The sequence below is a fragment of the Xyrauchen texanus genome, chromosome 23 (genome assembly GCF_025860055.1).
Source record: "Xyrauchen texanus isolate HMW12.3.18 chromosome 23, RBS_HiC_50CHRs, whole genome shotgun sequence".
In the NCBI taxonomy this organism is placed as follows: Eukaryota; Metazoa; Chordata; class Actinopteri; order Cypriniformes; family Catostomidae; genus Xyrauchen; species Xyrauchen texanus.
The window spans coordinates 4,608,331-4,625,058 of NC_068298.1; the positions used below are offsets into that span (position 1 = coordinate 4,608,331).

Sequence of the window (16,728 nt, forward strand, 5' to 3'; positions counted from 1 at the left end):
CATACAGCTCGTGTAATGTGTGGCATGAAAGTAGTGCCTTGATCATTGAGCATTTCTTTCAGAATCCCCACTCAGGAGATGATTCTGAAGAGTGCCTCTGCAACACTACATGCTAAAATGTTGCATAGAGGCACTTCTTCTGGATCTCACATTGCGTAGTCCACCAGAACTAACACAAAGTGCTGTCTGCATGCCGTCCACTCTAATGGCCTGCCAAGGTCCATGCCAATTTTCTCAAAGGGGGCCTCAATCATAGGAAGTGGGTGCAAGGGTGCTCTTGGGGTGGCCGATGGATTCATCAGCTGACATTCATGGCATGTCGCCTGCGAACATCTCTGTGAATGCCCGGCCCATAAAATTGGGCCATTAGTGTTTTTTCTTGAACAAGAGGAAGGGACAGAGAGAGAGGAGAAAAAGGGATCTCTGGGCTCACTGAATCCTGAATACACTGCAATATGGCCCTCTACAAGCTGGATGGTCATTTGAAGCGATGCTGGGCAGTGGTAATGGACCCACTCCACCATTCCTCTCGGAAGCCAAGCAATAAACTGCTCCAGTACCACCAGGTCGATCCCAGCCCTGACGTCACATTTGAACAGTACATTGTTGTCGCATTATCTCACTATGTTTGTCACACGATACTGAAAATTAAAATACAGTTTACTGCAGCAATAGTAAGTAGTGTGCTATTATGCTACTCTTAGCTGTACACAATCAAAAGGCAGTTTAGTCTTAGAAACATGAAGCACCATCATCCATAAATAATTCAGTGGGTTGATTTTGTATTTGGCTTTAGGGTTCATCGGCATATGGATATTTCATTATTGATAGAGGGGCACCAGTTCTCAGCCAAATGACTGCAGGGCAAAACAACCTAATTTCTCAAATCCAAAAACATATAGTTCACCACAAAAAATACAATTTTGTCAGCATTTACTCACCATTATGAGTTGAGGATGACCTCAAAGTCTACCTACATGTTTTTATGGATACTTGTAGAAGGTTATGAAGAGATGTAAGTCCTAAAGGCCTGAATATGAACAATAGTAATAGTGATACTTGGCAGATTTTTATTTACCACAAATAATTAAGGTCTAAAAACATTAATATGTTGCTTTAATTATTGTTTATAAAAACAGATTAATGCACACACTGAAAAGTTTGCTTTATTTAAGAAATGAACAGTCACTTTTACCATCATCCCACAAAATCTCACAATACAAGAATGTCCTCTCAACAGAAAATCGATTTTCAAATACTTTTTTGCTTTGAATCAAAGTGTGTAATGTTTTGAATCACCATGGAGCTGGTTGGTTTGGGTCATGGCTTACAACTCTTTTATGAAGGTTTTTTTAAATCCCTTTGGAAAAAATTCTGCGAAAAATACTTTTCTGCACTGTTGCACTCTATTGATTTCCGTAGAGGTTGGGTAACATGCTGCAAAGCTACTGATGCAATACTCTAAACATAAAAATACACAAGCACAAACACATATACATTTCGAATTAATTATATTATTATCAGGGCTGGACTGGTAATCTGGCATACCGGGCATTTTCCGACGCACTTTGGGGCCGATCAGGGGCGGACTGGCCAATGGGAGAACCGAGCGGGCCGGTGGGTCAGCCGTGAACCGGGCAAACTGGGCCGTGCGATAAGCTAAAATGAGCCGGCGCATTATGCAGAACTGACCACATAACGGCACCGCGATATGCAGAAAGAAAGCGAACACCCCTCCCTCAACTTTTGGGCCAGTTGCTATGTAAAATCCGATTTCTCTTCCCAGTCCAGCCCTGATTATAAACAACATTTGTCTTGCTTCATGCACCTACTTTTTTTTTTTTTTTTACCAGGCTGATCATGGTGCATTTATGGTTTGCCTTATCTATGAAGGAAACAAACTATGCTGTCTTAGAATTTGGTCAAAAGGCACCACCTTATGACAGCATAATTCTGCTGCCTAACATTTGGTTCAGCTGTTGCTTTGGGCGCACCACCTATGATGCCATAAGATGCTGTCTAGGTAGGCAGCTCACTAGATTTTGGAACAGAGTCCTTCTACAGTTTGTGATATTAGACATATAAATCTAATAGTGCCAAAAGTTTCATATGTCACACATTTGTTTGCCAATGGTCTGATATGAAAAACATTATGCATTGTGTTTCTTGAGCAGATCGCTCTGCCAGTGTCTCTTGCTGTCAGGGAAAAGTTTGGGGATGCGGATCTTCCTGAAGTCCTCGATACACTTCTTAAGCTCTTTCTCCATCATTTTCTTCTCCTCTTCCTCTGAGTCTTTGCTCAGCGGACCACTGGTCTCTTCAGCGATGGAGGTAGTGATGGAGACTGGCGTTTTGGTGGGTCGGGGCAGTGTTTTCAGAAGCAGGGTTGTGGGACGTGTGGGACTGATATCAGGCAGAGGAGGGGGGCTTGATTCTGGAGACAGGGGCAGTTCAGGGCTGTTCAGGGGTGGAAGGGGTGGAGGTGATGGAAGGGGGTCAGGGAGAGATCCATTATCCAGATCCAGAGGAATGTAAGCGTCGTCTTGGCTATAGATGGGGGGCGTAGACAATTTATATACAGCCTCCTCCTCTGCTCTGATACCACCTGGCTCACTGATGCAGGGCAACATAGATGCTTTGACACCTGTCAACAAATAAACAAGTACAATTACATGAGTGATTAAGAATAGTGTGAAAGTTATATGTAAGTTTAGGTTTAAGGATTTGGATCTGTGTAAATGAAATGCTACAACATGCAGATTTGCTTTCTGACGGTTCTGCATGGGAATCAGCACACAAGATGATTGTGGCAGGGCGGAGGGCGGGGCCGGGTCATGATTCCGCACACCCAGACCCTCATCAGGCTAATCAAGCCTCAGAGAGGGATAAAGGCCGACTGAAAGCTGCAGTGCGACAAAGAGAGATTTACGGACAGCTGTCCGACACCTTTGTGTGTTTGTCTTTTTGTTTCAGTTTTATATTAAACTATTATTTATATTGTCAAGCCGGTTCTCGCCTCCTCCTTTCCACTAATCTCTTTACACTGGTGCCGAAATCCGGGAAGGAGGAGGGATGCGCCGTAGTAGAGTCCTTGCCACTACCATTCACCCCAATGGAGCAGTCACAGCCATCCGCCAGAGGACGGAGGAACCCAGCCGCCTTGAAGCAGAGGAACGGCCGCTGACCGCGAGGCGAGGAGGGGCTCCCAACCAACCGCCTGGAGCGGTTACCACTGCCAGGGGTGGGGGAGATACGTTCTGTCAGCCAGTGGCCGGAGGTCTGCCTCCGATCCGTCCAGGGAGGCGCGGCTGTCATCCATTAGAGGGTGGAGGAGTGGCTGAAGCGGCTAAAGCTACGGCGTATCGGAGAACTGGCGAGTGTTTTTTTTCTCTCTCTCCTCTACGTACTTTCAGTGCTTTTATTTTTTAACAGGAGTAAGAAAGTTTTGCCAATTTTTGGGGTATTTGATAGTTTAAGTTATTAGCTCACCTGTCCTTGTTGAAGTTTAGTATGTTTATTTTTACTGTATTTTTTTATTCTAATTGTAAATTAAACCTTTTTTACCCTGGCATTCATGACACTTGTTTACTACTTTTGACGGCTTCTTATGTTGATCCCAAACTTGGGTTGTAACATAATTGGGGGCTCGTCCGGGATTGATCCAACTTGGATTTGTTGTGTTTTGCATCGCCACTTTGATTTGATGTCTTTAAAATATGCAATTACACATTGTGTCATGTATATTTGGACAATCAGATGAAGACTTTAGCTTGACTATGCAAAAACCTCTGTAGATTGATTTTGACCGTAAACCTAGTGTAAACATAAACGTAATGAGTAATCCTGTAAACATGTTTAATCCTGTAAACATGGATACAAATGCTTAAATAGATGCAAAAAAGATGACCAATTCAGTATGCAACTATTACAATGATGACATTGCTATATATTTTAAATGACAAACACATAATCTTACATTTCTGAAGTGCATGTAATTTATTCATACTTTATTTTATTTTTATTTTTATTTAACCTTTATTTAACCAGGAAAAGTCCCATTGAGTTACAGTAACTCTTCTCCCAGGGAGTCCTGGCCAAGATAGGCGCCCAAAAAAAAAGCTGCAAAGAAAAAAAAAAGACAGAAATTATCAACAAAACTACATTTGAATGGAGTCTGCACGTTAATGCCTTCGGCTGAATTGCAGAAGTTTAATACTTAAAACAAACCCGAATACTTAGAGCAAACACTTTAGAACAAATCATGACCAACCAGAATGCTCGACTGAATGTTTAAATCGATTAAATGGCAAGTCAATCAGCTTCACCTAGGAGCTTATGCTTATGGAGTGGTGGTGGGGTAGTGGGCTAATGCACACGACTGTTAATCAGAAGGTCACTGGTTCGATCCCCACAGCCACCACCATTGTGTCCTTGAGCAAGGCACTTAACTCCAGGTTGCTCCGGGGGATTGTCCCTGTAATAAGTGCACTGTAAGTCACTTTGGATAAAAGCCTCTGCCAAATGCATAAATGTAAATGTAATGCTGGTCTATCATTAAACCAGCATGGAAGTTCATGCTTGTCCTCGCTGGCCTTCTCAAAAGGGATCTGTTCATTAAGTCCTCCCAGACGTCCCTCCCTTTTTCCTTCGGTGACCACTTTAAAGAGAATATCTAATCACATTATCCTTTTTCTGAAAAGCGTTTTCTCTGCTTTGAAAAATTATTTGGACACTTATGTCACAATTGAAAATGTATGAATGTCATTGCATTAGGTATCAAACCAAGTAGCATCAGCAAACAAATGCTGCTGGAGCTTTTCTCAGAAATAGCTTCATCTTTCTGGGAGCAATTTGTGCAATTTAATTTAAGCGAATTGGCTCTTTCGAACATCTCGTGTAAATGAACACGGTTTGTTTAAGTGAGCTTAAATTCATTTTTTGTATCTAATGCAATGACATTCAAATATTTTTAACTGTGACTTAATGTTCAAATACATTTTGGGGCCCCTCCCCTGAACTACTGCACTGAGCATGCGTGTGTTAATTAAAGGACTAAAAAGCTGCTGATCAAGTAAGAACAGGTAGATCCAGACTGAGTGATGTTTATTTGGAAATGAGTGTACAGAGAACGTTGGGATTTGCTGGGAAGAATCCAGCGGGAAATGCTGCCAAATCTGTTTCCTGTCCCTTGATGTTTGTTTATTATCTCAGAGGCATAAAGTGTGAGAAAATGCTCAGCTGCATACGCCCTTGAGAATGGTGCCCCCGGCTTTCACTTGTGCACGATGTGTGTGTGTGTAAGTGTGTGTGTGTGTGCATACGAAGTTGTGTGTGTGTGTGTGTGAGTGTGCATACGAGGTTGTGTGTGTGCATACGAGGTTGTGTGTGTGTGTGTGTGTGCATTTGTTTGAGTGTGTGTGTGTGTTTGAGTGTGTGCATGTGCGTGTGTGTGTGTGCATGTGATTGTGTGTGCGTGTGCGCGTGTGTGTGTGTGCATACGAGGTTGTGTGTGTGCATACGAGGTTGTGTGTGTGCATACGAGGTTGTGTGAGTGTGTGTGTGAGTGTGTGTGTGCATTTGTTTGAGTGTGTGTGTGTTTGTGTGTGTGTGTGCATGTGTGTGTGTGTATGTGTTTGAGTGCATGTGTGTGTGTGTATGTGTGTGTATGTGTTTGAGTGTGTGTGTGTGCATGTGTGTGTGTGTGTGTGCATGTGTGTGTGCATGTGTGTGTGTGTGTGTGTGTGTGTGTGTGTGTGTGTGTGCGAGTGTGCGTGCAGAACGAGTATTCATAGAACGTGGGATGCTGAGATATTTTAGTACTGGAGATTTGTCTCAGATGAAGAGGAGAGATAAAATGCGTAAGCTGCTCTCATGAGCATTTCGGAATCCCTTAATGGATGAATAAATATAGAGCCGCTGCCTTCACTCAGCATGTGGATTTTTTATGTTTTTTAACATGCCACTTTTCAGAGTCGTATAATGGACACGTGTTTTTGCCGTGGGTGTTTTTGAATGGCTGTGAAAATATTCACTGGGTGGACAAAAATGGGCGAGAATTGACATGAATCTCACAAAATCTGCCAACAACGTAAATAGTAATAGTAATTTATTGTTTACTCAACCGTACATTTTTACTATTTTATCTAGTTTTAAGTTACCTTTACTATCTTAACCCTAAAGTTGTCATAAATAAAAACATTTAAGTGGTCCTAATTAAACGGTACTTGAAATGTCACATTTTGGAAATGTAACTCAAATATATCCGTTCCTTAAACTTTGCCTTCAAGTTCTACTTACTCAAAATGATCAAGTACAAAATTGCCTTAACCTTGTGCATGAATAAATCATGACTGTTTGGTCAAAACAAGGGAACTTATCTCGAAAAATAATCATTCTTATTTGAAAAAGTATGATTATTGTTGTTGTTGTTGTTCTGTTGTAGCTGGTTGATAGTTGAGACTTTTGTGAAGTCAACATGAGGGTAATTACTGTCACCTCTGTTGAACTTGGTGCCTGTTAAATTTAAGCCATTCTTCTTTAATTAATTGAACTTTACAAAAGTGCAGATTTATGTGCGCTAAGTAGTACTGAGGATATCCAATCTGCCATGTGACATCTGGAGTTGCAGGTTTGAATCCAGGGCGTGCTGAGTGACTCCAGTCAGGCTTCCTAAGCAACCAATTGGCCGGTTGCTAGGGTGGGTAGAGTCACGTTTGGTTTACCGCTCATGGTCGCTATAATGTGGTTCTCGCTCTCGGTGGGCGTGTGGTGAATAGTGCATGGATGCTGCGGAGAATAGCGTGAAGCCTCCAAACGTGCTATGTCTCTGCGGTAACGCGCTCAACAAGCCACATGACAATATGCACAGATTGACGGTCTCAGACGTGGAGGCAACTGAGGTTAGTTTTGAGTCACTACACCACCACGAGCACTTAGAGCACATTGGGAATTGGGCATTCCAAATTTGGAAGAATTCAAAAAATCTTGATATTTAAGTTTTTTTTTTAGGGGGTGCTGGGGGTGTAGTATTGGGGTTCATTTTGTGATGTCAGAAAACCATTGGAGTCAATAGGAAACTCTATATTTATATTACATCTATATCTATATTAACATACAGTAGGTTTATACAACTTTTGAATTTGGGCTGAAATGTGACCTGGAGAAGTTTTAGTGAGATTCACCCAAAAGGAAAACTTTTGCTGTAATAAAAAATTGTCTTTTTCTTTATTTTTTTTCAAAGATGGCACTCCATCTGTTGTCATGGCACATTTTTACAGCACCATCATTACTGCTATGAGCGACATGAATGTGTTATGAGAACAAGGCCCTCGTTAATGTGTGTCTGTGTGTGTGTGTGTGTGTGTGTGTGTGTGTGTGTGTGTCTGTCTGTGTGTGTGTGTGTGTCTGTGTGTTTGTGTGTGTGTGAGTGTGTTTGTGTGTCTGTGAGTGTGTTTGTGTGTCTGTGAGTGTGTTTGTGTGTCTGTGAGTGTGTTTGTGTGTCTGTGAGTGTGTGTTTGTGTGTGTGTCAGACGCTCCTATTTATTACATTTGTAATATTTATTATATATATATTTATTATTTATAATATTTATTATATTTTGTTTTGCTCCTTTTTATTATATTTATAATGTATATTATATATAATTTTTTTTGCTCCAATTTATTACATTTGTGCTCCTTTTTATTATATAATATTATTATAATTTTTGTATGTATGTATCTTCATTGTATAATTGTTCTCTGTCTGAATGTGATTGTATTTGTGCTGACATGTTTACCCAACAGCAACAGCAAAAATATGAAGTTAATGTTTTACTGGAGTTTTAGTTGGTTTAACGATTTATGACTTCAGAGTGTTTTGAATGAGGGGTTTGAAACAACACAACTAGAGAAAACAAGCACTTTTGTAACTGGACCTCAACCTTATAGTTGCTGAGATATAGTCCTTGTGACAACATACCCCAGTCTCCCCTAAATCAGAGACGTTTGAAGGACAGGGAGGAAACAACATGAAACAATGCTGTGAATGACGTATCATTGTTGGATGTGTTCCTCCAACTGTGTAATGCTTGTCTGCTCTCCGTAAAATGCAGACGTGGGTTGTAATTAATCCCACTGTGTCAATATTTGTCTTGTAATTCTCATTGAACTTTCTCCCAGAGTCCCATATTTATCTGCAGTGACAGCTGCCTGCACTGTGTCGGTTACTTAACACATTACAGCATGTGGTTTAAGAGGTGGCCGTCCATCCTGGTTAATCTCTTTGGGTCAGGCTGCTGGGATATGGGGCTCTCTGCAGATTATTGACTATTAGCGTGCAGATTACAGCCTGCAGATGGCTTGCTGGCTTCTGTTCGGCCAGGGTGACCTCATTAGCATTAGCATATATTCATAAGTTACATTTATGCATATATTGTTGTACGTTTGGAATGGATAGACACTGAAATGTGTAATACGTGTTTGCGTATTGATATCTACAAAGTAAACTCTTTAATGTATGTACAACTTTAGAGATGGAGGAAATCGCCGTTCGATATTTGACCCAAGTGTGCCGCACAAGCCCTCAAAAGTGAAGCCAAAACGTCTCGATCGCCTCCGGTGACTGGTCCTAGTATAGGTCATAAACCCCGCCTCCCCATGTTATTCAACGGGACGTGAGACCAACTAAACAATTCAATTACACTTCACATATCTTTCCAAAGATAGTTTCTGTCATTTACTGTCGTTTCTATCACGTTGATGTCATTTCAAGTGTTCGTTTACAAAATAAGTTTGTTTTTAGTTATTTGATGCTATAAAAACGGTGCTGTGACATCATGATTGACAGGTGTGATTGACAGGTTCTCTGAGCGAAGTAGTCACTGAAGCACCAACAGACTTTTTTTCGGGATCTTCGGAGGACTGAGTAGATTGGAGCTTTAAATGTAATATCTAAATTTCTATAATTAATTATTTCACACCGTCATAAGTCAAAAGTCAAAAGTGCAGGGGCGTGTGCTCGCGATTGATTCAGCGAGAATGAGGGCGGGGCCTTGATTTCGCTGCTTTACTTCCTGCTCACTACTGCGCAGGTCTGGTCCCGAAATCGCAACCGGGCAGACTCGAGTCCCAGGATGTCAGCGCCATATCGGGACACTGGCGGCTTCAATTCTCACCAATGGAAAAGAGCGAAGGGGCGTCGTCCATCTTTTTTTACAGTCTATGATTTGACCACACCCTGAAGATATGGCCAATCACACTAGATTTTGAGCATGCAAAATTACTTCAGATCCTGTCATGAATAAAGGCCAATGAAATGATGTCACAGTCCAGGGCTTCTGTTTTAAATACATTTAATTATAAATAGTCAGTATTCAAATATACATCTACTCCACTTTCCAGCACCATGCAGCTTCTCTTCTTAATTAAGGTTTACATTTTGTTTTTACAGTGTATTGGTGCAAAACACCAAAATGAGTTTGTTTGATTTTCCATGATTGTACTATAACTACATTTTTGCTAAATTACTCAACATGCCTTGTTTCCAGTTTCCTGGTGAAATGAACACTAGAGGCACAACAACGACTTCTATTCGCTTGTACACAAATCACGAGTTAAACAACATTATCAGTTTATAAACAGCTCTTCCACAATCAATGCTATCATTGACATTGCACAAAACCTCATTATAATGACCACGAGGAGGTTACCCCATGTGACTGTACCCTCCCTAGCAACCGGGCCAATTTGGTTGCTTGGGAGACCTGGCTGGAATCGCTCAGCACACTCGAACTCGCAACTCTAGGGGTGATAGTCAGCCGAGTTACCCAGGCCCCCCATCGAATCAAAATGAACCCCGTTTAATTTTTTTATTTGGTCTTTTTGTTAACAATTCAGTGCACATTATTCAAAATATAAAATGTTTGTGTTTGCAATCTTTCACCAAAACCATTTTCACCATCCAATCAACTTTCAGATGTTTCGGGGCCTGGGTAGCTCAGCGAGTAAATACGATGACTACCACCCCTTGAGTGAGCCAGGTCTCCTAAGCAACCAAATTGGCCCGGTTGCTAGGGAGCGTAGAGTCACATGGGGTAACCTCCTTGTGGTCGCTATAATGTGGTTCTCGCTCTCGTTGGGGAGCGTGGTGAGTTGTGCATAGATGCTGCAGCGAATAGCATGGGCCTCCACACGCACTAGGTCTCCACGGTAACACGCTCAACAAGTCACGAGATAAGATCCGAGGATTGACGGTCTCAGTCATGGAGGCAATTGAGATTTGTCCTCCACCACCCGGATTGAGGCGAGTCACTACAGCACCACGAGGACTAAGAGAGCATTGGGAATTGGGTATTCCAAATTGGGGAGAAAATGAGGGAAAAAAACCTTTCAGATGTTTCAAGAGTGTTTACATCAATCAGGATCTATTATGCTTGCAGAATGTGAATGAGCCAGAGTAGTTTTATCTAAACACAGCATTCACGGTTGCTTTGGTTTAAACCTGAACTAATTTAATTGCCATAATTGGATATCTGTTTGCATGTTTGATGTTTTGATAAAGTACTATGCAAATATATGCAAACGCATGCAATGTAGATGTTTTATATTTAAGGACAAAATACTTCTTGAATAATTACGTTTTTATTCATGCTTTCATAAAGACATTTTAAGGCTAGCATTTCACTATAAACAATGCCCACATATAACCTCATAAAGACAGTCGGGTGATTGAGATTGGCGTGGGATTAAATGAATAACTGAGGCCTACACACGTGCCATTGTACAAATGAATAAATGAATGCTTGATATTTATAATCCCAGAGGACACTTCATAACTACAGTCCAATGAAGAACTCCCAAACATTTTATGATGTAGCCTGAGGCCGCAACGGATTTGTGTTTGTAAGAAATACCTGAAAATTATTTCATTTAAAGATCTAAACATATAACTCGGTCAAAAAGCCACACAAACAAGGGCCTCGCTCACATGAAATGGAAGAAAGCGTTACTAATTGACATAAGAACTAATATCATCTTTAAAATCAAAACTTTGGTGCGTCATGGTAAAGAACAACAGAAAACATCACTGGAATGCCCAAATATCAATTAACGAATCCACCTGAATAATACATTTAAATTAGAAACGGGCACATATTTAACGGATTAAACTACAATAACATGGAATGTAAGATAATAAAAGTACACTCGTCATAAGCGACTAAATAATGTATTTCTCAGTAAACAGAAAGATCCATTATGGGTATCGTTCAACTGACCAGGACACTCTAGTCGGCCTGAAAATGAACATCTAAGCTTCATATTACGGCTCCTATCTTCTACCCTTCAATACAGACAAATAAATACGAAATGCCTAATAGCACAGTCAATAAAGTATGACCTCATATCTTTTGACCCCTCGTTTATTAGAAACCAATGGGTGCACTTACAATAATAGTGAATGGTGGCAGTCCATTCCCATGCTGAAATCCAGACCGTTTCAAAAGTAAAGCCACAAGACGTAAACATTACACGTTAAAAGGATTTTAGTGTTATAAAATCGCTATAAAAACCTTATCTGGGTATATTACAAATTCATTGTCATGACAACGAAACCCTGTAATCTCAGTATTAGACATACAGTAACTACACACAACGAATTGATCACACTAAAATCGTGGTAACACGTATAATGTTTATCTTGTAGCTATAAATTAGAAAAATTTGTTTTTGAAATGTTGTTAACTGGCCCCATTCATTGTCCTCACTCTATTGGCTAGAGACGTATGATGCTAATAATTGAAATTGTTTGATATACTCAATGCAAAACAACTTTTCTAACTTAAACATTATCTATTATTCCATTTTTTTAGTCCCATGGTGACCACTGCTGGATATCCATAAGCCTAGTGTAACTCCTATTTCACCATCTGTTTTTAAAGATTAATCGTTAGCCATTAAGTTGTAATGGCTTCCTTCTTCTTTGGCCCCCAATGTTACAATAATGACACAAAATTGTAATCTATTACATATGTATTGTTGGCAAGGATGGCCAACTGTGTTTAAAAACTTTAAAATCGATCCGAGAGGTTGAGAGAGGAGAAGTGTGAAGTTTTAGAGCCTAACTTTCCTAAGTCCTTTCAAATGGCTCATTTGCCAGTTCGACCAGTCAGTATCCAACTTTTAGCTGGACAACATACTTTATATCAAGCTCAACAGTACAACGTTGTGCTTCACAAAAGCTGAAAAAGCAAGAAGAGCACATGTAGAAAAGGGAAGGCGGTCTTTTGATGAGGGGATGATTTCAAGTGGGGATCATCGAAGGGATGAAAGGTTACTTGGATAGGAGGCATGAAGGGTTTTGTTGCGGAAAAGTCTGGATGGAGGTGTTGGGTATTGATCTAGAAGCTTCTACATCTACTGCAGGTGATCTCGGGTTAAGACAGGGAGGAGACGCTGGAACACAGGTTGGAAGTCACTCACGGTAGAATACATATTCTGTGTAGCTGGTCCAGATTTTGTCGTCAGTCTGTTCGTGGGCGAAGGCGCAAGTCCCTGTCGAGTTGCAAGCCACCATGTGGAAGCCGGCATCCGCTAACCGGTCAAAAGCCTGCTCCAAGAAGGTAAACTTGAGGTAATAGCGGGATGTGTAGCGCTCTGGTGGGCGATCAGGGTCACGACTGTCATTCAACGTTTCCCCGAAAACCTCCTTGGCAAGAGAGGTCTTCCCGCACACCATAATCCGAGCCACTCGCCGGAACTTGGCGTCTGTTTGACTGTCACGCCCTAGAGTGTAGGAGCCTCGATAGCCAATCGTGATGAATCCAGAACGTTTGCCGTCGCCTCCACCCAACGCCAGACTGGAACAGGCAGCCGCGGCCGCCCCCAGGGAGGCCAGATTGCGGGCGATGTCGGTGCTAGGCGACGACTCCTCGGGGTCACTTTGACAGCCCTCGTCGCCCAGAGAGTTCTGCTTACTGATCTTCGGCGCCAACAGTTTGACAAGTTCAGGAAGGTTGAAAAACTCTGCTTCTCGCTGCAAGCGCCCTCGCTCTGGGAAATGTTCGGGAAGAACGAGTCGCTGGTCTCGCATGTAGTCTAGAATGTAACGGAAAAGGAAGCCATCTCTGTCGACGAAAAAACGACCCTTGGTGTCGCGAGGCAAGCCCTTGGTGGTCTTCTGACTGAACATCTCCCACAAGAGGGAGTCTGGCACACTTGTTAAAGTTGAGTAGCGGGTAATATAGACCTGGCCCCCAACATTTAGCTCGATAATCTCCGGAAAAGGCAGTTCTCCAACAGGAACGCCACTGCCGTTGTCAGGGAAAGACATTTCTGAGAAGGACAATTAATCTTTACAAGTCTAGATCCACCTGGAACAGAAATGCACACTGTTTGGATCAATATAGTCTATGTAGAGTTAATATGTCAATATTGTACCTTCCGAAATATCCCATTGAATGTACAAAGCTTCTTCAGTTCACAATGGCAGTCTCAGAACACTATTAAAGGTAATTTAAAATGAAATTGTATGTAAATTAACATACGTGATTAGGAAAAGGGTCTTGCTCACGCAAGTGAGAAACATAGCAAAGACTTTTCAGATGGTCCCTTTAAGATGTCCGTGTCCATACTCGATCTTCCCAAACAAATAAACGTCCAATTCTCCGAGACCCACCATCAGTGCAAATACAGTTATTGAAACAGCACTCTTAAAGACCATATGAACAGCTTGATAGTGCGTGAATGTTAAGTATCATCATGAAAACGTGTCTGAGAGTGCCTTGTGAAGGAATAACATCGATAAAAAATCCCACGGGGTCCATTTCTAGCTGAGGTCGAATCTGACGTTCCTCTCGCTGTGCGCACGACAACCGGACATATTTATATTATTCCTGAACGGTAACCGCGCCCCCACACACGTGACGTCACTAGCACTGCATAGTTAATCGTTCAACCCCACCAGAGACCATTTAGCAGAGATCTGGTCACTTCTATTAAAATGAATGGGAGAAATTAGAACGCCCAACTGCAGCCAACGGTCGACGGATGTAGAAAGGAAGTCCCGCCTTACAGGTAAACGAGCCAATCACCTTTTAGATGCAGACAATGCCTGTCAATCATCTTGCGAACGCGCATGCGCATTAGCTACACAGCCCGGGAAGATTGCGTTTTTTAGCATAATCTGAGGTAATGAAGCACAATGTATGAGACACGTGTTGTCAGATTTTATTACTGATTTGAAATATGTTCTTCGATCGTTAACTTGACAATCCATTTGGGCGATTCCGTTCTTTCCCCACTCAAGTAGATAAGAGCTGCACCAGCATGACTGGAAATAGCCTCCCGTAAGCGTTACAAACATAGCTGACAGTGGACTGACTTGCTAGAGAGACTTTGACAACACTGTATAATATTAGAAAACTAAATATTTTTTTTTTTTCCAAAAGCCATGGTTAGCATGAAAAAAAGTTATTTGATTTGGTTGTAAAATATAATTTGCTATAGAAGTAAGCCGGTTGGAAATGACCCATTTACTAACACTTACACGTGCACAAGTATTACTTGTTTTTAGCTATTTTGTTTTATTATTCGATTCAACATTGCTGTTGCATTTAGTATTGCACTATGCATGACATTTTAGATGTACGATTTTGTATTACAATTGATTTTAAATTAAGAAAATTTGTATTTTATTTTGCAAATTATTTATTTTATTTAGCATATTATTTGAATGCAGTTTTCGAGCCGACATAAAATTAATGTTGGACATTTGCTTTATTTTGTTTAAAAATTTGATAGATTAGGTTTGAAACATAGGGCAATGAAAATGGATTGTTTATTACTTATGGAGAGGGGTTTTTTTCTCTTTGAAACAATAAAATAAAATTAGTGAAACACAGACATCTAGTGGATTACAGGCTATTGCAAGTAGTTGCGATTCATTTTAAGGTTTGAGCCCCAGTGAAACCTATTCATTCTTTAATTCACAGTATTTCAATGATAGTGTTACATCATGAAATATGGGAACTTTTCTGACAAATCTCATTTGCAGTATGGAGATTGCAAAAATGCTGACACTTAATGCACAGTGTAATGGTTTAAAGGGATAGTTCACCCAAAAATGAAAATTCTCTGATCATTTACTCACCCTCATGCCATCCCAGATGTGTGTGACTTTCTTTCTTCTGCAGAACCCAAATGAAGATATTTAGAAGAATATTTCAGCTCTGTAGGTCCATACAATCCAAGTGAATGGTGGAAAGAAATTTAAAGGTCCAAAAAACATATAAAGGCAGCTTAAAAGTAATCCATAGGAATCCAGTGGTTTAATCCATGTCTTTTTCACTTTAAATCTCAACTTTCACATTTTTCTTCTTCTTTTTTTTTTTTTTTTTTGACAATTCACATTCTTCATGCATACCGCCACCTACTGGGCAGGAAGTAGAACTTACAGAGAAAAAAAGGACTTAAATATAGTTCTGTTTCTCACTCACACCTATCATATCACTTCTGAAGACATGGATTAAAACACTTGCCTTCATCTCCTTTTTGGAGCTTTAAAGGGTAACTAAACCCTAAACCAACTTTTTTTAGTTAATGATCTGTAAGAATGGGGCTTTATTAGTACTGGTCATTGATTCAAGTAATTTTTTTGACATTTGTGTATAAAGTGTTTTAATTCTACAATATATGGTGTAAAAATGTCTGAGTGCTGCCCTCTTCAGGTTGAACGGTGGCTACTGCAGTTGCATTTTCCTATTGGCTGTTTGCGGTACTTCGTGACGTAAGCGGTGACAGCTAACGTAAGCAGGTTCCAGCTCACCACGCCAGATTCATGTACATGTCGTCTTGCGACCGTGTGAGGAATAATAATAACATAGAGTCTGACAGCAGCTGTCAATTAATCCGTCACTACGAGTCTCAGGTGCCCCCCCGCTCAGCCCCGCACTCGGTTCGTTCCCTCTATCCCCGCCGGGGTCTGCCCACTTTTCCAGCATTTTCAAATATTTCTAGTGGGTGGAGTCAGACTCTGAGCAGGTGTTTAGTTACCCTTTAAAGTTCTGGTCACCATTCACTTGCATTGTATGGACCAACAGAGCTGAAATATTCTGCTAAAAATCTTCCTTTGAGTTCAGCAGAAGAAAGAAAGTCATACACATCTGGGATGGCACGAGGGTGATTAAATGATGAGGGAATTTTCATTTTGGGGTGAATTGTCCCTTTACATCCAGAGCATTTAAGTGCAGCTCACTTATACACTGCAGTAAATCAAGGCTAAATCTAAACTTGATATAAAATGCAAATAATGAACAAATCATTTCAGGATACAGACTGTCCCGTTTGTGTCTAAATGTGTGTGTATCAGTTGAAAACGCCATGAAATCTTAATAAGTGTTTATAATGTGTTTAGAGTATATTCAGGTTCCACTGGGTCATGTGAAGTGAAATCTGTGGTCTCAGGTTTCATGAATGATTTTGCATCACTGCTCGAAACTTTTCACTAAATCTAGCTATCTGAGTGACACGATACGTGAGCAAATCCTCCAGGACTCACATGCATCTTTGTTCTTCTCTTTTTACATAGCCTACTTTTTCCTCTTATTTTCTTTTGATTGGAAAGCTTGCTATGGGCATAATGCATGTGGGGATTTTGAAATTTTTTTGTTGTACAGTGTTGAATGGAAAGCATTACTAAGTACTAACTTTTTCATTGAAATTAAAGTAATGGATTACTGTAATTTAATTACA

At 40.7% G+C, this 16,728-nt stretch overlaps 1 protein-coding gene across 2 annotated transcripts; it reads right to left on the minus strand.

The window, feature by feature from the left end:
- Nucleotides 1–1,128: 1,128 nt before the first annotated feature.
- LOC127663041 (BTB/POZ domain-containing protein KCTD8-like) lies at nt 1,129–13,969 on the minus strand. Of its 2 annotated transcripts, XM_052154438.1 has the most exons (3): nt 13,524–13,969; nt 12,460–13,349; nt 1,129–2,644 (listed from the first exon to the last, which is right to left on the minus strand). In XM_052154438.1, the coding sequence occupies exons 2-3, from the start codon at nt 13,307–13,309 to the stop codon at nt 2,151–2,153; spliced, it is 1,344 nt and encodes a 447-aa protein (XP_052010398.1). In that variant the 5' UTR covers nt 13,310–13,349; nt 13,524–13,969; the 3' UTR covers nt 1,129–2,150. The 2 variants fall into 2 exon arrangements, with proteins under 2 accessions (XP_052010398.1, XP_052010399.1); XM_052154439.1 differs by lacking the exon at nt 1,129–2,644 and having other exon boundaries at nt 9,323–13,349; nt 13,524–13,955.
- Nucleotides 13,970–16,728: the final 2,759 nt, after the last annotated feature.